Source organism: Idiotropiscis lumnitzeri, chromosome 7 (assembly GCF_059441095.1).
Source record: "Idiotropiscis lumnitzeri isolate Australia: NSW breed Sydney's pygmy pipehorse chromosome 7, RoL_Ilum_1.0, whole genome shotgun sequence".
NCBI classification, from domain to species: Eukaryota; Metazoa; Chordata; class Actinopteri; order Syngnathiformes; family Syngnathidae; genus Idiotropiscis; species Idiotropiscis lumnitzeri.
Genome location: NC_142397.1, coordinates 21,628,249 through 21,650,833, shown reverse-complemented (window position 1 = coordinate 21,650,833; position 22,585 = coordinate 21,628,249). Strand labels below are relative to the sequence as shown.

General features: G+C 41.4%; 2 protein-coding genes across 5 annotated transcripts in view; one reads left to right on the top strand and one right to left on the bottom strand.

The window, feature by feature from the left end:
- Positions 1–8,558, bottom strand: part of nf1a (neurofibromin 1a) — a 118,877-nt gene extending 110,319 nt beyond the window's left edge. For 3 of the 4 annotated variants that reach the window (XM_088299937.1, XM_088299939.1, XM_088299938.1), the window contains exon 1: positions 7,915–8,558. In XM_088299937.1, coding sequence (XP_088156063.1) covers positions 7,915–7,974 — 60 coding nt within the window. In that variant the 5' untranslated portion in view covers positions 7,975–8,558. The remainder of the gene's footprint in view (positions 1–7,914) is intronic. The other variant, XM_088299940.1, reaches the window with a different exon arrangement.
- Positions 8,136–22,244, top strand: LOC148334270 (uncharacterized). Its single transcript, XM_088299942.1, has 5 exons — positions 8,136–8,849; positions 10,812–10,932; positions 11,737–11,841; positions 16,414–16,938; positions 20,840–22,244. Exons 1-4 carry the CDS (start codon positions 8,764–8,766, stop codon positions 16,441–16,443), a joined length of 342 nt encoding a protein of 113 aa, XP_088156068.1. The 5' UTR covers positions 8,136–8,763; the 3' UTR covers positions 16,444–16,938; positions 20,840–22,244.
- Positions 22,245–22,585: the final 341 nt, after the last annotated feature.

Here is a 22,585-nt window from a genome sequence, read left to right as displayed (position 1 = left end):
GCAGGACTGTGCATGGGAGTGTTTTACTGTATATTTTATACTAATGCTAATGAACAAATCACTCACAGTATTATTGACTTAACAGTGACTTTTGCAAAAACTTGCACACACGTATTTTTAAATAAATGCAGTACCCTATTTGAGTGCTGATGGTTATTTTCAAGTGAAGATATTCTCATAGAAATAAACAATTTCAAATATCACTCACCATAGCTCCACTTCCCACCAGCCATAACCGTTCCTCCCACAAGTATTAATGACTATTTTGACAGTAACAATTTTCCCCGATATTTCTAACTTGTCTTCTTACCAGCACATTTGACATAACACCTCCAGTTCATAGTGCATGCATAGTCTGCTAAGCGACGCATTAGCTTTACGTGTTTACATTTCCTCTTGCTGTTTGTGCCAAAAAAAAGCATCGCTTGTGAGTAGAATTTGCCTTTCTTTTTCATGTGACACTTGCGTTTGTGTGGCGCATTTGATGATATAAACATGTTTAGTTTATTGCATGCATTTATAGTAAGCTATAAACTACATTTTACATTGGTTACAAGTTAGGGCTGCACGATAAATCGAAATCTAATCGACATCGAGGTGTGACGTAGTGCGATCATGTAATCGCAAGACAGTGAGGTTGGTATTTTTTTTCCTCTCTCCTCCAACCTTTGGCGTTTGAGTGGTAGATGAATTAGCCAACCAGAAATGTCGATACTTGGGTCTGAATGGCGCTGGCCAATCAGTGTTGTTGGCTAACACGCGTTTGTCTGCGGTCCGGTGCCTCCAGGCAGCGCAGTTCGACAATAACACACTACGTGTGCACCTCTGTTTTTTTCTGTGATTGCCTTGTCCCGAATGGAAGTAACTTCTGCCACCGTAGATGAGGAGAGGGAGATGCTCGTACTTTAGACGAGCGGGACGTCTATTACTTGGACGTACGGCAGATTTGACAAAAATAAACCTCATCAATAAAATTTAATAAAAAGCATCAGATCAAGAGGCCACACGACCAATCTATTTCAACGTTTAAAACACCACCACCAATTTGAGTATGAAGCCTGTCAAACAGATTTGAAAGAAACAGATTTAGGGGAGGCAACAACTATAATAATAATAATGCCTTTATTAGTCCCACAATGGGGAAATTCGAGATTCAAACCCAGGCCTCCTGGGGAGACTGGGTCCTGAACGCGGCGCCTTAGACCACTCGGCCATCCTGGCAGCCACGAGATTCGAACCCAGGCCTCCTGGGGAGACTGGGTCCTGAACGCGGCGCCTTAGACCACTCGGCCATCCTGGCAGCCACGAGATTCGAACCCAGGCCTCCTGGGGAGACTGGGTCCGGAACGCGGCGCCTTAGACCACTCGGCCATCCTGGCAGCCATTCACGTGCTAAGCGAAGATCGCTAACAGGAGCATTCACGTTTTGAAAAAAAATTGGTATCTGAAAACTATCTAAGTATTTGTGCGCACCGGTGACAAGCTCCCTCTCAGAGCAACTTTTCAGCACTAATGGCAACGTTGTAACTTGTGATCCTGCACGTCTGATAGAAGCAATGGTGAATATGCTGCTTTTTCTAGCCCCCCAAAAAACTAATACAATACAATCGCCAGAAGAGAGCGCCTCGTACTTTTCCTCAAATGGTGACATTAGTGATTTGTACTATAATTTTGATCAAATTCTGTGTCTGAAACTAAATGGACTCTCAATCGTAGTTTTGCGAGCATTGTGACAAGCTTGTGTGTGACGTCTGGGTGTGTCTGCGCATGGGTGAGGAAGAGTGCAGTGGAGGAGATGAGCGGATATGCTGCCGTGGCAAGCGAGGAAATGTCAGACAAGTGTAAAGGAAAAGTTGGAGAGTATAAAATAAAGCAAGTCAAAGCAGAAACGGATAACAGTAGCATTTTAATGCATTGTAACGTGTAAAATACAATAACGGCAAATCGAATCGTAATCGCAATACTGGTCTAAAAAAATCGCAATTAGTTTTTTTTTTTCAAAATCGTGCAGCCCTATTTATAAGTTATGCACAGCTCTTTATATTATCATTTGTGTATGCTTATGTTATTTGAATAACGTGCAAAAGTTGTGCTAGGGCTGGGCGATAAACCGAAAATTTACCGTTACAGAAATTTAATACAATGACCGACATCATTTTGCCCATGTCGGTAAATTCTGTGTTTAAAAAAAAAAAGAAGTCTTTTCTGGCTGCGGCTATGTTCATACTCCTTCAAGACGGCTACAGTGGCTGTAGTCACGTGACTCCACTCAGTTGAACAAAAAAAGAAAACAAGACGACGCGGTCGTAGCTGGCGATTCAAATCAAGAAGCGGCTGACTCGGCTGATGATGAGGTAACGTTAGTTGAAATTGTTCCTGTCGCGCTTGTCCCGAAAAGAACTTTGACATCTGTCGTTTGGAAATGTTTTGGATTCCATAAAGACGATGCAAAAGAACACGAACTGCAAAGTGCGTCGTAAGCACCCAAAACAGCGCGTCCAACCTTTTCTTTTTCACCACCCACAAGACAACCATGCTGTGCTGAATGTTCAAAGTGAGAAGCAAGGTTCCACCAGTGACAACAGCCCATAACGGAGGCAACACCATACGAGAGAACATCGAAGAGGTGGACGCGATAGCCTAGCACATAGCTAAAGAAAGAGCTCCTCTAGGAACAGTGGAGCGTGCAGGATTTAAACGCCTCATGAAAGTAGCCGGCAAGAGGTACGAAAATATTTGTTGCAAACCGTACTTCCCAATATGGACAACATCGGGAAGGGAGTTTAGACATGTCAAGCATTTTGCATCCACATTCGACTTGTGGTCAAGTCGCAACATGGATCCCTGTTTGAGCCTGGCTGTGCATTACATAAACGACAAGTGGCGACTGCGCACCAGATTACTCGAGACGGCACATTTTCCCGATGATGCACACTTGTTTATTTGCATTGACTTTTTCCCCATTTTATTTAGCATTTTATTTGCCAACCACACTAGCTCCTTTGCACATGACATTATTTATATTGTTTACAAGAAACCTTCACACAAATCTAGGCCTTTGCACATGGCATTACAGCACAAGATTTTGCGAGAGGTACTCCTTTTCTCCTGTTCTTTGTGACATTGTTCAAGTCATGCAAAGCAAGCTATTTGGAATGTTTATACGAATGATTTTTGTACTTTTATTTTTCATTGAAAGTAAGTTGGTCAATAAAAAACAGTTAATATGCATTTCCTGCATTTATTTTGATTTTGGTCCACGGGCGGAAATTTATCGTGCATTTATTGTTAAAGGTAAAATTGCTTAATTTTTCGCGATCTTGATTTTAGGTCATATCGCCCAGCCCTAAGTTGTGCTATATGTTTTTGTATCATTTCAGTTTTACAAAAGTTATATTCAAGAGATTGAAGACAACAGTAAAACAATTCAACTTGACTCAGCCTCTGGATTTCTCTTGAAGATTGATCACTATCTGTCAATTTGTGTTCAGACACACGCTGAGGACAGAAGGGGCACTCTGTAGTTCAGAAAATACGCTAAATAAATCTTGATTTTTCATTAGCAAAGTAGTTGCCACGTTAAATGACACTGTTTTAACAGTCTGTTTAGGGACCTTTATGTGCATTCACAGTACAAAATCGTTCTGTACATGCAGTAAACAACTAATTTTTTTCAACATAGAAAACTGCGGCTTACACCCTGGTGTGGCTTGTATGGTGTTTTGTTGTTTGTTTTTTTTTTGCCCCATTAAATATTTGGTGTAGCTTTTATACAGCTGTGGCTAACAGTCCGGAAAATACGGTACTTGAGCTGCATTAGCACCTGTAACTCACTAGATTCAACTTTCAGGTCCCAGGTATTCACATAGGGTTAAAGGGACACTTGGACGGGCTGAACATACTTTTTTAGGATGGCCTTGGAGCTAGGAGCTTGGCTTGTTTTCTTTTCTCCATCTCAGCCTGTCCAGGTCATAGAGGTGAGGCGGGCATTGTAATATGGCTTAGTTTGTCACCTAGTGTCTGAAATAATGACCAATCGCCACCAAACTCCATATGCACATTACTACTGTTTTCCACTTCAACCTCTGAAAAGACAAAAGCGATCTTAATTTAGCAACGCTAAAGTTTTGTTAGGCCTCAGGATGTAGCCAGGCATAGATGCTTCCCCCCGTGGCTAACGGTAGTCGCTGCAGTGGTGTTGAAAATAACACCACTGTTTAAGGGTGCAAGTAGCTTTCGGCCACTAAAGCAACGCAGTTGACAGAAGAAAATCAGCTTCTTCTCGTCCAGACATGGAGCTCCGTGTCATGGACGTCTGCTGTCACTCATGCAGTGGTAGAGCCTGAGTGAAATTTCAAAGTTGGCCTTTGAAACCCTTAGTGAGGATATATACGCCGCAAAAAATGGATAGATAGGTGAACAGACTTCACTGCTGGAGCTATGGAAGGCCGGCTCTACAGCCAAGCGTGGCCCCGTTTGAGGGGTCATTTGCGGCCTTGGAGAAAAAAAAGTAGGTCAAACCAACACAGATTAAAATTTAATATATAACGACCCGCAAACAATTGAGTTTATGAAATGCTTCCAGGAACGCATCGTGTTTGCGTATCTCTTGACTTATTAAAGAAAACAGACGAGACATGACGGAAACTGCTCATTTCCTCATTCACTTTGAAGTCAGCCAGGGAAAGAGGTTAATTGTTGAGTAATATTTTCAGAGGTTTAAGAAAAAATGTCCACATTAACTTTGGGACCGATAGATCCTCTTATTGTATTTTTTGTTATGTCTAAAAAAAAAATATATATATATATATATATATATATATATAAATAAAATAATAACAGTGCTCAGCATACCAATTGTTACCAAATCAACACACAACCCATTTTTTAAAAATATTTTCTAGCACTGAAAATTTGTTTATTTTAATGACCTAGATGTGTTATGTTTTATTGTTGGGTGTTCCCTAGGGATGTAACGATTCACTCAAGACCCGATTCAATTCGATTTTCAGTTCCCAATTTTGATTCTATATTTTATTTATTCATTTTTTTAAGTTGCTGCCACGCTTGTCTCTCTGCGCTCGTGTGATGCAGCAGCGATCCACAAACGAAACACGTATTTATGTTTAGCGCACGCGTTTAAATGTTTCGTGCATTTTGAATGGAACCAAAAACTATACACAATGCCGAGTTGCACTATTATTATGAAACTGCCTAGTTTGTAAAAGTTGTAAAAGAAATACTTACAAACATATTTCACGTTTCTCGAGCACCAAAACATTTTTTTAATATAAAAGGGACTGAAATCATGTGAATAAAAATGAGAAAAGGCACCTTGCTAAAGAAAACTAAAATCATCACTTGAATTGATTTTTTATTTTGTTTTTATTTAACCTGAATACAAAACGTTTGGTTTTGCTTATCTAGTATGCATAATATCATCTGCACAAAAAATAAGAGAAACAGAGAGAGAGAGAGCTATAGAGAGAAATCACAAGCGTGATGCATATCACGAAACTCTGAAATAACATTGCGCAGCAAAAAACAATTGTAAACCCATTTTTTTCCAATATCCAATATTTTTAGCACTGCAAATTAGTATATTCTAAAGACCAAGGAATGTTATGTTTTATTGTCGGGTGTTGCCACCAATGGCTTGTCGCAAACGCATCATGTAGTACTTTGAGTGGTGAAAATTCCGACTTTAAAAACGCAATATGCGATGCTTGGTCGCAAGTGAGCACTTGTGCTTTAACTGTTTCGAAGTCAATAACGCCTAAATAAAAACTATGTTTTGAATCGATATTAAATTGATTTTCTATGACTCTTTACATCCCTAGTGTTGCTGTTAATGGCTTCTAGCAAATGCGTCATGTTGTACTTGGTCGCAAGTCAGCACTTGTGCTCTTGCTATTTTGATGTCAATGACGCGTATATAAAAACAGTTTTGGTTATATTGCACGCGAGTTCGCTGACAAACGCCACCACATTATGTTAGCGTACGACAACCGGACATTGCGTGCGACATTCCATCAGACCCACACGGTAGCCTGTACGTGCTAACTACAGTTAGCTTTTAGACACGACAGTCCTTGCCATAAATTAAATCAGGCATCAGCCACAACATGTTTACTTTATAAATGCTCGTTTATCACCGCAGGGTTGTTATGAAAGGCAAATTTACAACATATTACATAACTGTGCCTATGCAGCTTATTCACAGGACAGATATGAGAGAACGGCTTTGGTTAACATGGCGTTGCGAATTCCATCCATCCATCCACCCATCCATTTTCAATACCGCTGCTCCTCACTAGGGTCACGGGGGGTGCTGGAGCCTATCCCAGCTATCTTCGAGCAGTAGGCGGGGGACACCCTGAACTGGTTGCCAGCCAATCGCAGGGCACAGAGAGACGAACAACCATCCGCGCTCACACTCATACGTAGGGGTAATTTAGAGTGTTAAATCGACCTACCATGCATGTTTTTGGAATGTGGGAGGAAACCAAAGTACCCGGAGGAAATATATATATATATATATATAAAAATGGATATTCGGCCTTGTGTTTTGCACACCAAAGACTGTTTTGGCTGACACAATTGGGTACCATTTCACTTGACACTAGGCTATGAAACAAACACTCTGACAAACTTTCGGGACACAATGATATAAAAAAACACAAGTAAATTGTATGGAGGGATTTAAATAATAATTACGGTAGCAATGACCAAGAAGTAGTAGTAACGCCAAAGCCATATTAGCCTAATAGCAGTAATCCGTCTAAACCCAACAACAATCCGTAATCAGTGACGGTTAATGCGGGACGCAAAGACTTCTTAAGTCTAAACACAGGAGATTTCTGTTTTAAATGACGGGCAATAACACAGAATTACTTGTCAGACATACATTATAATACCTTTTCATCTGTAATGCAAACCCACTCTGTCTAGTAGTACCTATTCTGTTGTGCCACAGTGGCTTACGTTACAACAAAGTTGTCAACCTCATTTTTGTCACGGGCCACATCGTATTTGTGGTCCGCCCCCCATAAAGACATTATAGCTTTGAACGCATATACACCGCCTTTATATTAACACATCCACAGAAAATTGATAGATCATTAATCAAGACGCCAGTAAAAAAAATAATAATTTGATCAACATATTTCAAATAGATTTTAAAAGGGGGGTTGGTAACACCTATGCTTGCAAGACCTCAATATTCCAAGAAAATGAAACAAAGTCTTAAAATTATAAAGTGGGGCAGATCTGCCCCCCTGGCCTTGAGTTTGATTCGTGTGCCCTTCAAGTTGCACGTGTAATTTGTGTAGAGAAAATACTGTTACCATACTACAAAGTTACAAGCCGAACGATACAATGAAATGATACAACCTTGCTACACAGAGGGATGGACAACATCGGCATTTACAAAGTAACAACACAAAATTGTGTTTGGGGCCAGCAAGACTAAGCTTACTGCATTTTATCATCGGTAGACTTCTGCTTGTATGAAAGAAGTGACAGGGCATCTTATTTGTTTACAACAGAGGTCGGCCTGCAGCTAACATTTGCTGACCAAGCTACGTGAAACGGGTTCAGCCCCTTTCCTAGTCTTTAGATTAATCTCGATGTCGCCAATGTGTTGACATCTCGCCCAGATAATAGTTTGGTTGTAGCTGATGACCGAGGAAGTCTTGTGGAGAAACTAAAAGAAATGACAGACATGACGATAGATGGTGGGGATGACGCTAGCTACAAATGCCTCACTGTTTTGCAGTCGCTTCAAGCTTTACACTACACATTCTGCCGTCAAACACTTCTTTATGCTAAATCCCTCCCAACGTTAGACCAATTGCGCAGTTGGGAAGCTCAATTAAGTACCCTGGCTTGTTCGATCATAGAAATCCATCTTACCTGCTCATCAAATCTAGTAATCACGGCCTGGACCCATTCCACTGGTTTGTGAGCCGCCATGGCCGGGCGGAAGACACCGCAGCGCTTGTGTTGCTAAATCCAAGCTTTGGGGATGCGTCTGTCCAACTCAAAAATACATGGAAAGCTGCCCTAAATCGATGGGAGCAGACCAAAGGGGCGAGTATTTTTCTATTTCTGTAGAATTCACCATGCCACCGCCATTAAAACACCACCGGAAGTCTTCTTCAGAGGAATTGATAGGAGGCGTTGGAGAACAAGCTCAAGCTCCTTTCAAAAAGAAAATACCACATCCATGCTGAGTCTTCAAAATAATAGACTCTACCGGGTGGCGAAACCAGTGGTTCTCGACCTGCTCTTCAGTGGCTCCAGTGCGCTTTAAAGTTCATCTTCTGATACTTTTGTTCGTCTTTAAATCTGTAAATGGCCTCGCCCCATCTCCCAGCTCCGAACTCCGAACTTCGAACTTCGAACTCCTCCACCCCTGCTCCTACGCACCTGCCCGTTGCCTCAGGTCTGCAGACCAAATACTGCTGGAGGTGCCGAGGACTAAGCGTAGGGGAGATCGAGCCTTTTCTGTTGTCGGTGTCCTTCGCCATGAAATAACCTTCCATCAGTGGTGGGCCTTCAAGGCAGTTGCGATAGCCAATCGGATCATGAATTGATCACAGTAAGGCCTTCTCCGCTGGATTTACGCTGAAGGTGATGAACGCGGCTTGTGATTGGTTACTCGTGAGGGGGCTGCGCTATGGGGAATCATTACACCTGGAAGTCGTAACTGGCGACCTTTCGAAAATGAAAAATGTTCTTGCTTTTTTTTTTTAAACCACAATGGCCGAAGGAGGGGAAACGTGTGGATTTTATGGAGGATACACTTGCGAGGCCATTTTCAAGAAGGACCTTTCAAGAGAAGCTAGGTCGTCCAACACTCAATACTGTCTAAGTGTCTTTCTGTATATTATTTCTCCAGCTGTAGAGTCACAAATCACGGAAGTGTATCGCATTCACTTAAGAAAATAAATCTTGTTTTTTTTCTTCTCTATTTTATGGAGTATTTTTTTCTTTTTTTCTGAGTATTTCGTTTTCTGTTTTTCTGAGTATTTTTTTTGTTTGTCGGACTAATTTTTTCTCAGTTTTTTTCCTAACCCTAACATGCATTGTGTTTTGTGCTTTTTAACTGTATACTTTACTCATAATATACGTTTTTATCGTTTTATGGAGCATGCCAAGCGACACAATTTCAATAATGTGCTCTTGTCACGTCGGGCATTGCTCATCCTTCGCTAGGCGCAATTTGAACGAGTCATTCGTCATATCGTTGTTTGTATGCACTCTCCTGTATGCAGAGGGAGCCGTACGCCGTAACAATATGTATACAGCGAGCCCCCGGTTATCGCGGTTAATGGGGACCGAGACCACCCGCGAAAACTGAAATTCCGCGAAGTAGCGTCGCACCTTCAAAAATAAAAATAAAAAAAAAACACCGTGTATATATATACTTCGCACCTATATATATATATATATACTGGTAGAGAGAGAGAGAGTGAAATTCATGTTATAACAAAAAAACAAATTATTATTAAAACTTATTATTTTTTTATTCCCCAGCCATTATTTTTGTATTTATTCAATTACTTCTTTTTGTATTTATTTAATTACTACGACTTTTACCTGCTGGTACGCCGTCCGGTGTGCCCTGTGAATGTTATGATCCTCCAGCAGAACTGGAGGATTGAACAGGACTCTCCAAACGCAGACCCGGGAAAAAAGGTGGTGATACAAAGATATTTATTATAATCACAATATAGTCAGTGTAATCAGCGCGTCTCGCAGCAGCTGACGGCATGGCGCGAGACGATCGCTGGAGGAACGCCCACACAGCTGAAAAAACAAAAACACACGCGGCATGACAGGCACGGATCATGACAGTGAAATGAAAGGTGGCATTCTTCATTTATTTATTTATTCATTCATAACTGACAGCCTCGCGCTCCGCCGGTGCCCGGGCGGAAGGTGCTCCGATTCGGCTTAACTACCACGCACGCCGGCCGGTCTCCTTCGGAGCTCACGCACGGTCCCGAACGAAGCGCAATGTTGCCGCGCGAGTGCCCGGGCGGAAGTTGTTTCTCTTCGGCTTAACTGCCACGCACGCCGGCCGCAGCTCAGGTACGGTCCGAACCGCGCGAAACGTCGCCCCGGATCGTGCCGGGGGGAACGTGCTCTTCTCCGTCCACTCTCTTCTTCGCCCGCCCACGCTCTTCTTCGGCGCACGCCGGCCGTCTAACCGCTCCAGCGCCCCGCCGTGCCGCTCGGCGAAACTACAATGCCCCCGAATATTTTTTAGACCCGCGAAGCACTGAACCCGCGAAAGGTGAACCGCGAAGTAGCGGGGGTTCACTGTATATGCTAAGTATATGCTCACATTGTGCTTGTGTAGGTTTAAGAAGGCATTAATTATTACGTTAAATTATATGATGATTGCTTGTTTTTACAAGCATACACCAAGTGTGACTATAGAAGCACAAGATGAGAATAGTTTTATATTGTTTTGTACGGGCATGTATTTTAAGTGTGTAAACAAATAGAACTTTGAGTGAGAATGTTGCAAAGCCCTTAACTGGATGTTTTTACTGTTTACTATTTGATAATTAATAGCAACAATGATAATAATACTCGTAAAAGCCGACTCTGACCTGTTGACTTCAGTCTTTTGTACTATGAGTATATTATGAATAACCCGCGAAGCCTTTCATCACAAAAGGACACAACCCAAATAATTTTTGTTGGTAATTTGTGTGAGCACATAAAAATGTTTAATGGCAGGTTGACTTTCAAATCATTATTTATATCGATTCTGCCTTTTCCCTACATTGTTGTAGTGCCAACATTCAAATGGCTACATCCGCAAGACCTGGCATTCCACACGATGATGATCTGAGGGTATTTCTACGCAACCGTGGGGTTCCTGAGGACAGCATTCGGAAAATGCAGCAGGATCATGTAAGTTACAGGACATTTCTTCCTGCAAAGCTACATGTAATATTTTTTTCTCCAGCTATATTTTTATATTTAACAAAATTCCAATCCATTTTCATTTATCTATACAGTTAGATAATCATGCGACTTTAGAGGTTCAAAGATTATTTGTCAGTTGCACGTTCCATCAATTGCACGTTCCAACAATGCAGCCAAATATGGAACCAACTATACAAATAAATGCTCAATATACTATTTGCCAGTCTATAAATGTGATACAAATTAATCATTTTTGATAACTTAGGGGCGGCACGGTGGTCGACTGGTTAGGATGCCCCCCTCACAGTTCAGAGGTTGTAGGTTCGATTACAGCGTTCTTCGTGTGTGGCGTTTGTATGTTCTCCCCATGTCTGCGTGGGTTTCCTCCCACATTCCAAAAATATACACGCTAGAAAACAGGCCCCGAAAGATTTGGAAATTTGAAATAGATTTCTGAATAAGTAAAGGCCAATGATTCTAATGTTCTAAACACAATAAACTAGTTATACCTCAAGTTGAATTTGATTCTGTTGAAAATTTAAAAAAAAAATGTGTATTGAAAGTCACCTTGTACTAGCATAAACTTAGCTGTCAATTTAAATGTCACGTTTTATTGGCACACCACATTATTGCCAGCTTCAGAATCTATTATGGTATATTGTCTTACACTGTCCATTATGTAATCAGCATTATACATTTATGATTAATTGTTTTGCACAAAAGTAAATTGTCTTGGAGGTAAAATAGTTTAAGTTCATTCATAATGTATTCTTTTTGTTTTTATTGGAGATTGACAGCTCACTAATTGGAGAAATGGATGATGCTGCTTTGCCTTCTTACAGCCTATGGGGACGGGATGGCCACCAGGCGTTTCTCGATGGAAACAGAGAAGAGGTGGAGATGATGCTAAAAAAAAAGTTCCCTACTCAAAAAACTTGCTCAAAAAATGGGCACAATTAGCAACAAAGTCTGTGATCAAGGTTTTGAGGGGGGAATACAGTGCAACCCCCAAATGAGCATCTAACAAAACAATAAGAGAGCCTGGAAGACAACCAGAAAAATAAAATTAGGGTGGATACATGACAACAGCGCCTTTTGCCCGAAGTCAGCTGGGATAGGCTCCAGCACCCTCCCGCGACCCTGTACAGGATAAGCGGTGTGGATAATGACATGAAGGCGGCACGGTGGCCGACTGGTTAGCACGATGGCCTCACAGTGAGAGACAGCATCGGGTGTGGGTTCGATCCCGGCTCCGGCCATCCTGTGTGGAGTTTGCATGTTCTCCCCGTGCTTGCGTGGGTTTCTCCGGGTACTCCTCCCACATTCCAAAAACATGCATGGCAGGCCGATTGAACACTCTAAATTGCCCCTAGGTATGAGTGTGAGCGCGGATGGTTGTTCGTCTCTGTGTGCCCTGCAATTGGCTGGCAACCATTTCAGGGTGTCCCCCGCCTCCTGCCCGAAGATAGCTGGGATAGGCTCCAGCACCCCCCGCGACCCTAGTGAGGAGAAGCGGTATAGAAGATGGATGGATGGAAGGACATGACAACAGACAAGTCAGAAAACGCGGCAGTGGAGGAACCAGAGTTCTTGATATTAACAAGAATGCTGCTAAGATTGAGATTCTGTCACAAGCTAAACAACTGTTTTTCCCTCATGAGAAGTCAACAATGGGAAAGTGGAAAGAGTTCAGTCATGACATAGTTGACTTTCAGGAAGGATAAGTTGATGACGATGTTAGTGTGTGGCACTATTATGACACACTTAAACTTGGGTTGTTAAGGTTTTATTTGTTCACAAAAACCCTAACTGGTGATGATGACTCAAGAGGAAGGAGTTGATGTGCCCACAGCAGAGCGACATGAAACCCCAGCAGATTCTGGCCAAGCGAAGCACACAACGAAAAAGATGGAGCAGCTGACACAGAAGAGACATGACAGTGAAAATCCCATACACATAGAAACAGTTGAAGATGAAGAGCTGAGCACTGCCACATTTTTACCCGTTGTCTCTACTGCAGCTGTTCAGATAATTGATCTTATAGCTTTGTGTAATACCTCAGAAGTAATTTTTGGTCCTTTTTTTTGGTCCATTTTTTGGTGATCGTGATAATACACTCATACATGAGCCAAAACATGCAATAGAAGACGAACAAATGAACATGCCCACCTACACCTCAACTCCTACTCTTGCTGTGACAGATTCTAGTAGACCACAAAGTCCTGCCTACGAACTTTTACATGTGAATGTGAAACTTCACAGTAGAAGAACTGATTGTCCAATTTAAAGATGAAGCAATAATGACCGACTCTGTGAAATACAGCTTCATTGATGAAATGCGAGCAGATGCTGACGGTTTGTCCAGGGATGTATACGCTGCCTTCTGGACAGAATTTCTTGATTGTGCAGCTGAAGGCGCAGATGTGAGGGTGCCATCACTCGCCCCAAAATGGCAAGAGGAGGAATGGAGATCTGTTGGCAGGATGTTGTATGATGACATTAAACCAACGACATGGAATGTGATTATGATGATAACGGCTTCTCCAGCTACAGCAGCAGCGAACCAATGTTTGCATCAATACATAAGAGAATTGGATGAAATTTGTCTCTGAAAGCTGATGAGATTTACGACGGGATCTGATGTTATTTGTGTTAAAGAAATTCACGTCAGTTTCACTTCCTTGGATGGGTTTGCAAGGCTGCCAATTGCCCATACTTGTGGCCCAACAGTGGAGCTTCCATCAACCTATAGCAGCTATCCTGAGCTTCAATCTGAAATGGAGGCTATATTGTCCAGCAACTCTCTTGCAATGGACATTGCATAAGAATTGTTATGTGAATGATGTTCACACAATTTGCTCTTCCCCAGCCAAGTCAGGAATTTATGTTTAAATTTGGGATGGAGCATGTAGGGAAAATAATTGATTAGTTAAGAAGTCATGTGATTAATATAGAACATGACATCTACATTTTAATATATACATAAGAATATTTGATCTGAGAGATGAGATGAACATCAAATGTGAATATTTACCCAACTTTATTATATTTTATTGGCTACAAATTACACTTGAGAGTAACACAAATCTGTAAGATATATGTCCTTAGTGCTATCCTCCTGACTACCAGTAGAGGACATTTCTAAACCTAAATATCTCCCACCCAGTGCATCCCATTGCATTTTTGTGCTCTGTAGAGGAAATTCAGAGCTTTCCAATGATACCAAATTTGTAGGGGTGGGGGTTTGTTACCTTGACTTCACCGTAGACGGAAATGGCTTCCCTCAGTGCAAGCACTTTTTATGGGAAGAGGAAAAGTAAGTGTTTAATACTTTTTATCAAAGACATTTTGCCTTGAAATGCTGTTGGCATCTTATTTATAAGACTCTTGTGAACATGTTAAAGTGTTGTTTGAGTTATTTTAAGTGTATTTGAGCCAGTATTAAAATGTTTTAAACATGTCCTTTGTCGTGGACATTTGAAGTTATTTCGTCCATTTTGTTCTTTTTTTCCAAATGACAAGAAAGGGTCATTCAGGGAAGCAGAGGGGATTTTACTGCAGATTTTTGGGAAATTCTATTTACATGGGCTGTCTAGGATAGCCAAACATTCAAATTTATTGAGCCTCATGTACGAGAGTGAAAATTGTGGCGGAAACCATGACCAGAAATCGGTTTTACGAATTGAGAAACTCCATCAAGCTTGTCAACGACTTTGATGTTTTAGATGAAGAAAAAACAAGTGATCTCTTGTGGAGAATCAGGTCCCTCTTGAGCAAAGTAAGGCAAGGATGTCTGAGTCTGCCAAGAACAGGAAAATTGTGCAATGACGAGCAAGTAGTTCCTTTGACTGGTCGATAACCAGTGCACCAGTATGTACCGGGCAAACCAAACCCAACTGGACTGAAGGCATTTGTCTTGGCTGCACCAACTGGTCTAGTTTTGGATTTTGTGGTCTACCAAGGCAAGACAACTTTCACAGCTACAGGAGGATCGGGCTTCAGGGAACAAACTGTTCTTCAATTGAAAGAGTCTGTTCCCCAAGGCACCCACCTGTTCTTTGACTGGTACTTTACGACAATCAGCCTCCTTGACACCCTGATGACAAAAGGACTGACAGCGACTGGAACCCTCATGAATAACAGGGTTCCAAACAACTGCAAGATCATAGGCGATAAGCTCTTCAAATGAAAAGAAGAGGGTCATCAGAGATGGTGGTGAGACGACGCACACCTTAACTTGCTGTCATAAAATGGTTGGAAAACTAGAAAAGGGACAGTGCGTGCAGTTTTCCACTTTTTTGACCTGGCAATCACCAACTCATGCTTCAGTATAAGAGTGACTGCCAGTGTCTGGGGAAGAAACCCCAGAAGATCCTTGATGATCCTCAAATTGCTCCTTGGTGCAGAGTTAATTGCTCGAGCCCAAGTAGGATGTGCAAGGACGTGCAGCAAGTGATAGCGAAGATGGCTTCACTTCCCCACATCAAAAATGGAAACCACAGTCAAATGCAGCTCTGAGACACCATGAGGCTGTGCATCTTCCAGAGATGGTGGATGAAACACATGCATCAAGGTGTCGCCAATCTGGCTGCAACAGTAAAACATATGTTATGTGCTCCAAGTGCAAGATTTTCCTTTGTGTTTCCAAAAAAGGGAATTGCTTTTTGAAGTATCATATCAAATAAGCATGATAGAAGCAAAAGTGAAACAAAAGAAAGGAGATGATGGACTGTAATATTTATGTTAAACACTTTGTCAAGTAGACTTTTTGATGTTTTTGTTGGACTAACTGTTTCACAATGAAGTTCCGTTTTCCCCTGTATTGAGTTCCGATGTCCACTGTAGAAGACACATCATAGCTTCAAAACTAAAATAGAAAAGTTATTTTGCAGTATTCCAATTACTTCACATAGATTGGGAAATTTCAAAATAAATGTGATTGGAGAACATTTTTTTCCCCTGATAGTCAGGAGGCAATAATGAACAATAAATACATAAATATCAGAAGAGAAAAAAAAGGTTTCACTGCTCGATATTAACACATACTGTCTTATATTTGATATTAAGCATTCACACTCCATTGTGGACAGTATATAAATTGTTTAATTTATAATTTAGAATGATAGTCCTTTTTATAGAATGCTGTTTTTACAAGGCACTCAAGGTTTCACTTATTTACTGTTTACAATTAAATTCCCAGTCCACTAGATCTATCATTACTTGGAGGCTTGTATCCCGTCATTTGATCCAGGAGAGCAGTTTTAGTTCATACAGTCTGAGCTCGTATGAAAGTGTGTAAGAACAAATAAAGCTCAATGTCTTCCTCTGTAGATTTGGGTGATGAAAATTGTTTTCTGCCATGGCAAGGCAGCGAATGTTGAACACCATATTATTCCTTGGATACGGTCATCTCTGCAGGCATTCCTCTCTGCAGGCTTTTATCTTTTGTTGTGGTACCTCTTTTAGGTACTCTCTGACACCAAAGAGTTGGGGTAGTGTGTACATCATCACTGGGCGCCCACCTGGAGATACAGCATTTCTGCTTGGGCTGTCACGATCCGTGCCTCTTCGTTGCAGCAGAGTGGGCGTGGTCGGCGGCGCGTTGCCCGGAGACGCGGCGGCGAGCGGGACGCGCTCACGAGACTCACAGCTGCAACCGATCATCACCCTAATTGTGGACTATTTAAGCCTTCGACACGCACACTTGCGTGTCGGATTATTGACCTACTTGCTCTCGCCTTGTGCCTTGCTATAGTCTTTGCCAAACTTTGCTCCGTGTGTTGATCGTGTTTGTTGTTTCTTTGTTTATTTCTACAGCTACGTTTCGGCTCGCTTTGTGTTTCTCGATGATTGGATTCAACCTTACCCTTTGGAGGAAGGACATTCTCGTTTTCGGTTTTCTTGCGTTGCAAGCTCCTTTTGTTACTCGTTTTGCTTTTCCTGGGGGAAGATTGTTGCCCCAGCGTTTTTCGTTCACGTCTCCCGACGTCTGTAAGTATAGACCCACTATTGGCCCTGATAGCAACTCTCCTTGCCTATCGCCTGCCAATTGTTTTTTGCCGGCCACAATAAATATTGTTTCCACCATATTTTCCCTTGTCCGCGATTTAAGAATCCACCCACACCGCTTTCCAGCCCCGGCTGGGAAGTGGTCCTCACATGGGCGAATTCTTTGAGTGTTCCAGAGGTGAACAACTTCCTGTTGTTCTCTCTAAATATAAATTAAAAAAAAAAAATGTTGTCAAATTGGTTCACATGTTTTCTACCAATCATAGTACACAGTATGATGCAAATTAGCCAGTAAAGTACAAATCTGCTCCAACTTAACCAGCAATATTTGGCAAAACTGTATTTTAAAAACATGAAAACTCAGACAGCAACATTTTGTTGAATTTTCTTTAAGTAATTTGAATACAGTAAATTGCTGATAACAATTGGCAACAATACTTACCTCTATTATTTCAAGACATGTGAATATATATAATATATATATAATATATATATATATATATATATATATATACATACATACATACATACATACATACATACATACATACACACATACACATAGGTGTGTGTAGCGGCACAATGATCGACTGGTTAGCACGATGGCCTCACAGTGCAGAGGTCATGGGTTTGATTCCGGCTCTGGCCTTCCTGTGTGGAGTTTGCCTGTTCTTGTGCCTGCGTGGGTTTCCTCCGGGTACTCCGGTTTCCTCTCACATTACAAAAACATGCACGGCAGGTTGATAGGGCACTCTAAATTGCCCCTAGTTTTGAGTGAGAGTACGGATGGTTGTTTGTCTATGCACACCTTGCGATTGGCTGGCAACCAGTTCAGGGTGTACCCCGCCTACTGCCTGACGATTGGTGAGATAGGCTCCAACACCCCCACGTGTGAGGAGAAGCGGTGCAGATAATGGATGGATGGATATATATGTGTATGTATGTACCGTATTTTTACAGCCATAAGACGCAGATAATGGATGGATGGATATATATGTGTATGTATGTACCATATTTTTACAGCCATAAGACGCGCAGTATCAAAGGGTGCAGCACCAGTTGAGGGGACTATTTCTGTCATTGATGCCAAGACTGGGCGCGCATGCCAGCTCGCGCATGCTAGCTCACGAATGCTGTTACTCTTTCAATTAAGGATGGCTGCCAGTCGCAGTCCTTTAGACCAGGGGTCTCAAACTAAATTTAGCTGGGGGCCACTAGAGGCAGACTCTGGGTGAGGCTGGGCCGCATGAGGTTTTCCCCAAGAAAAAAAAAAAAAAAAAAATCTAATCTTCTCAAATGTCTTTATTTTTATTTTTTAACACAAAATAAGATTAAAAAATAAATAAGGAATTAATAAGAAAGTTAATCAGTAATAAATAATAATAATAATAATAATGAGTCAAATGTCTGTATTAACAGTTCTTTAATCTTCTTCTGAACATGAATTGTCCTGAACATGAGTGGAACATTCATCAATCAAACCCCGACTAAAACATCGAAAAGAAATTACAATCCTACCCTCGTTTTAAAGCTGAAGATGTGCCCAACAATAATCCGCGGTTCAATTTTATCCACTGTGACCAGGTAATCCTACATTTTATAATTAGTCCCGTCTCTGCTAGTGCTGATGCAAAGCTCCGTCAGACTGCACATCCTGTTCGCGCATGGGTCTCCTGTCAATCAAATCAAAATCTTGTCAAATAGCAGAGATCCTAAGCATAAACCATAGTTCTGGGATGAGTAGGCCTACAGTGTAATTAAAGCTTTATAACTACAGACTGGCACTCAAATTCGCGGGCCGCACGAACATTAAACTTTCATAATAAGGCGGGGGCCGCAAACTATCATCCCGCGGGCCGCAAATGGCCCGCGGGCCGCGAGTTTGAGACCTATGCTTTAGAGTTTAGAGTTTTGACCATTGAGGGATGTCATGGCAACAAGTCAGGGGAGGGATTTCACTGGTCACCACACTCAGAGTCACGGTTTTAAATCAAAACCAAAAATATATCTGAACAGCATACGAGCTAACAATGAAACGAAGACATAAAATTAACACAAAACATGCATCTCTCATGCCAGTCATATCCCCAAAAGAAATGAAAATAACACAAAAACGGCACTGATGCATTATGGGAACCTCAGCCTCAGCCAATCAGATGTCTGGTTAGAGAGATGTGAGAGAGAGGTGTGGTTTGGGCAGTATGTTTTTTTGTTTTTTTTTGCAATCTGTTGCCTAAACCTGTGAAGTTTCTTGATTGCAATAACATAAATGATAAGACAGACTACGATATTGTGGACAGCTGTCCCTTTGTCCAGCTTTTTCTTGCACCCTCACCTAAAAACATCTTCACATAATGTAATTGTCAAGTCAATTCAAAGCATTGCTATCTCAGACAATGCCCAGTAGGGTGTCCTAAAATGCACTCGGCAGTCCTCTGAAGCGGTCAGGTTCCATGGTCGGCACAGTCTATGTAAATCATCCCTGTAATAGGCGTGATGCACAGTCCATGTAATTCAGTCCCTGTTGCACAGTCCATGTATTATGTAATTCAGTCCCTGTAATAGGCGCATCGCACGACAAGGCGCCTCAATTGTTTTGGGAGAAATATGGGACATTAAAGTGTGCGGTATGTGTATGGTCCTTGAATTACACAATACTCAACCCAAACTGTTTTGATTTTTCGACATCCATGTCTCGTTTGTTTCTTGCTCCATAATAGCCCAATCCCGATACCCACACCTTTGCCTGTCCCGTCGAGGCTTTGAGTGTGTGGGATTGGGGTGCTCGATTATGAAAAAAAGATGAATCCCGATTATTTTAGTAATAAATTAAATCACAATTATTCAAACGAGATTATTTTTGTTTTGGTACAAAACGAAAAAAATATAGAAATGGAAACAATAGTAAGACAAATCAAATTAGTTTTATCTTAAAATTTAAAAAAGGTGCAAATTTGCGTATGGTTTCCTTTTGTAAACAGTGCATTTGAGTTTACTTGGTAAATATTTATAAATTGTCATTGAACTTTCTATAGAAAGCTGAAATTTTGAACTAATTTATACTCGCTATAGTATTAGAAATTGTAAAATATGTTCTATTTTGTAATGTAATGTAATAGTAGAAACTGTATATGATCATCGTTATTTACAATTCTGGCAATTTTGTAATCGTTGAGTGTAATAATCGTAATAGTAACTTAATTTTGATTTATTGTACAGCCCTTGTGTAGGGTGTCCCAATTCTCAAATGTGCTCTGTCCCCCTCATTTGGCACCCTTGTTCTGCGATTCGTCTGAGCCCGCATCTACAATCCCTCAACTAAAGTATATTTTCCACAATTCATTGCAGAATTGACCAGAATAGCGAGAGTGGCTTTGTTTGGTGGATTTCCTTTGCCTGTGCCAAAAAATGTTTTTTTCGAGAGTAAATATCAAATTATTACGTACTTTAATTTTTTACATAATTTCCATCGATGTTTTAAATTCGCCGATGTATTTTTAAAGTCACCAGTATATTTTGTCCTAGTGTATTTGCCATACTTGTGACTAGTGGTTAGTCAATGAGGCGTCATGAAATGTGTTGACACAATGACATTGTGTTGATACTGAGTCACTGACCACTGACATCTGCTGGCCTTAAAAAAAAAAAGCTGCAGGAAACCCACTTTGCAGATTGAACTGACTGATTTGATGACAAAGTGCATACAATATCATTCAAGTCTTTGCATTCATATTGTATTATTCCATATGTTTGAATAATGTGAACATGTATAATAATGTGATAATCTAAGTAAAAATTAAGTAAATCAGGATGCATGTGGGCTTTGTCTTTACAATAATTTTTATTCCAAAAATATAAGTTGTTCTAATGTTTTGAATTTCAGTCTATTTCCAGCACAGGGACTAGAGATGTCTGCAGCTGCCCAGCAGCTGCCACAGACTGGAGAAGGCCGCAGCTGCCGAGGTTCCGGCACAGGGTTTGAGAAGGCTGCAGCTACAGATGAGCCGGAACAGGGATTTGAGAAGGCCGCAGCTGTAGGGGAGCCGGAACAAGGACTAGAGACAGCTCCAGCTGCCGAGGAGCTGCCACAGACTTGAGAAGGCTGCAGCTGCCAAGGTTACTACACAGGAATTTGAGAAGGCCGCAGCTGCCGAGGAGCCAGACCAGCGTCTTGAGAAGGACGCAGCTGCAGAGGTTCCGGCACAGGGATTTGAGAAGGCTGCAGCTACAGATGAGCCGGAACAGGGATTTGAGAAGGCCGCAGCTGTAGGGGAGCCGGAACAAGGACTAGAGACAGCTCCAGCTGCAGAGGAGCCGGAACAGGGATTTGAGAAGGCCGCAGCTGTAGGGGAGCCGGAACAAGGACTAGAGACAGCTCCAGCTGCAGAGGAGCTGCCACAGACTTGAGAAGGCTGCAGCTGCCAAGGTTACTACACAGGAATTTGAGAAGGCCGCAGCTGCCGAGGAGCCAGACCAGCGTCTTGAGAAGGACGCAGCTGCAGAGGTTCCGGCACAGGGATTTGAGAAGGCCCTAGCTGCAGAGGAGCTGGAACGCAGACTTTTTTGATTTCCTTGTTCAGAAGCAGTTGAGGCAGGTGCGTTGGCTTTGTGAGTTGGCAATGAATACACCATGTTTGGCTATGAACATAAAGTGTGCTCGTTTTGGATCAGATCTGTTCTAAAAAAGAAAAGATTAACTTCATTTTAAAGAAAAGCAAAAACTCTAAAAAAATATATCTTAAAATATCTATTTCGGAATCAAGAAGAAGATGACAACAATCAACTGTCAACATTGACTATTGCATTTTTGCATTGAACTTAGTGGTTTTGCATTTAGTGAGATATTTGGTAAGACACTTGGGCGTCAATCAAGATCTTTGCCTTTCTTGGTGGCTCTTTTTTGCATGGCTGCTAGTTTTTAAATATTTTTTAAAATCTCACGTATGCACTGAAGTGTCTTCACCTATCCCTACTTGAGACGCAATGGTCTATACTACAGAATCCATCACTAAGTAATTCGTGATGAAACAATGCTGTAATTATGATTCAAACTTTCAGGAGGGCGGGCCACCAGATCCAGCAGATGGCACTGTGGTGAAGAGCAATTTTATCGTCTCAACCCAGTGGGCATATCTGATTGATGTCAATTTAATACCAATATGAAATCTTTTGATTTAATTTTATGTCATTGATATTGACTTGACATCAGATGTCAACTGGAAAAGTATGTGTTTTGCAACGACTAAATCAGTAGTGAGTCAAGTGCTAAATAAATTCATATGAATATGTCTCCATCTCAGTCACTTTGGTACTATCGTGAGGAATCTTTTAGTGTGTGTGTAGGGGTGTGCGTGTGTGTGTTTAAATGATGTCTTAAGAAACATGAAGTGTTGTAAAACATGTCATGAGAATTTCTGTTGGGGGATTATGATTAGTGATTACTTTAAGTGTAACCCATGTGTAACATAAATCAGTGAGCAGTGCTTTGAGTTCCTGTACACAGCAGTCCGGTGTACCTGCACTACCAAGTTTGAGCTTCTGGTGTACCAGGACTTTTTACAGCATACCAAGACTTCACATGAACTCACAGATCCTGCTCCTGTTCTATTTCTCTCTTTCTATTTTGTGA

Excerpts from the sequence above, each read along its gene's own strand:
- LOC148334270 (XM_088299942.1), top strand. The coding sequence starts at position 8,764 with ATGGCCGAAGGAGGGGAAACGTGTGGATTTTATGGAGGATACACTTGC. Across the intron at positions 8,850-10,811 it reads GACCTTTCAAGAGAAGCTAG|TGCCAACATTCAAATGGCTA; the intron begins GTCGTCCAACAC and ends ACATTGTTGTAG. Across the intron at positions 11,842-16,413 it reads TCGATGGAAACAGAGAAGAG|GTACTCTCTGACACCAAAGA; the intron begins GTGGAGATGATG and ends TACCTCTTTTAG.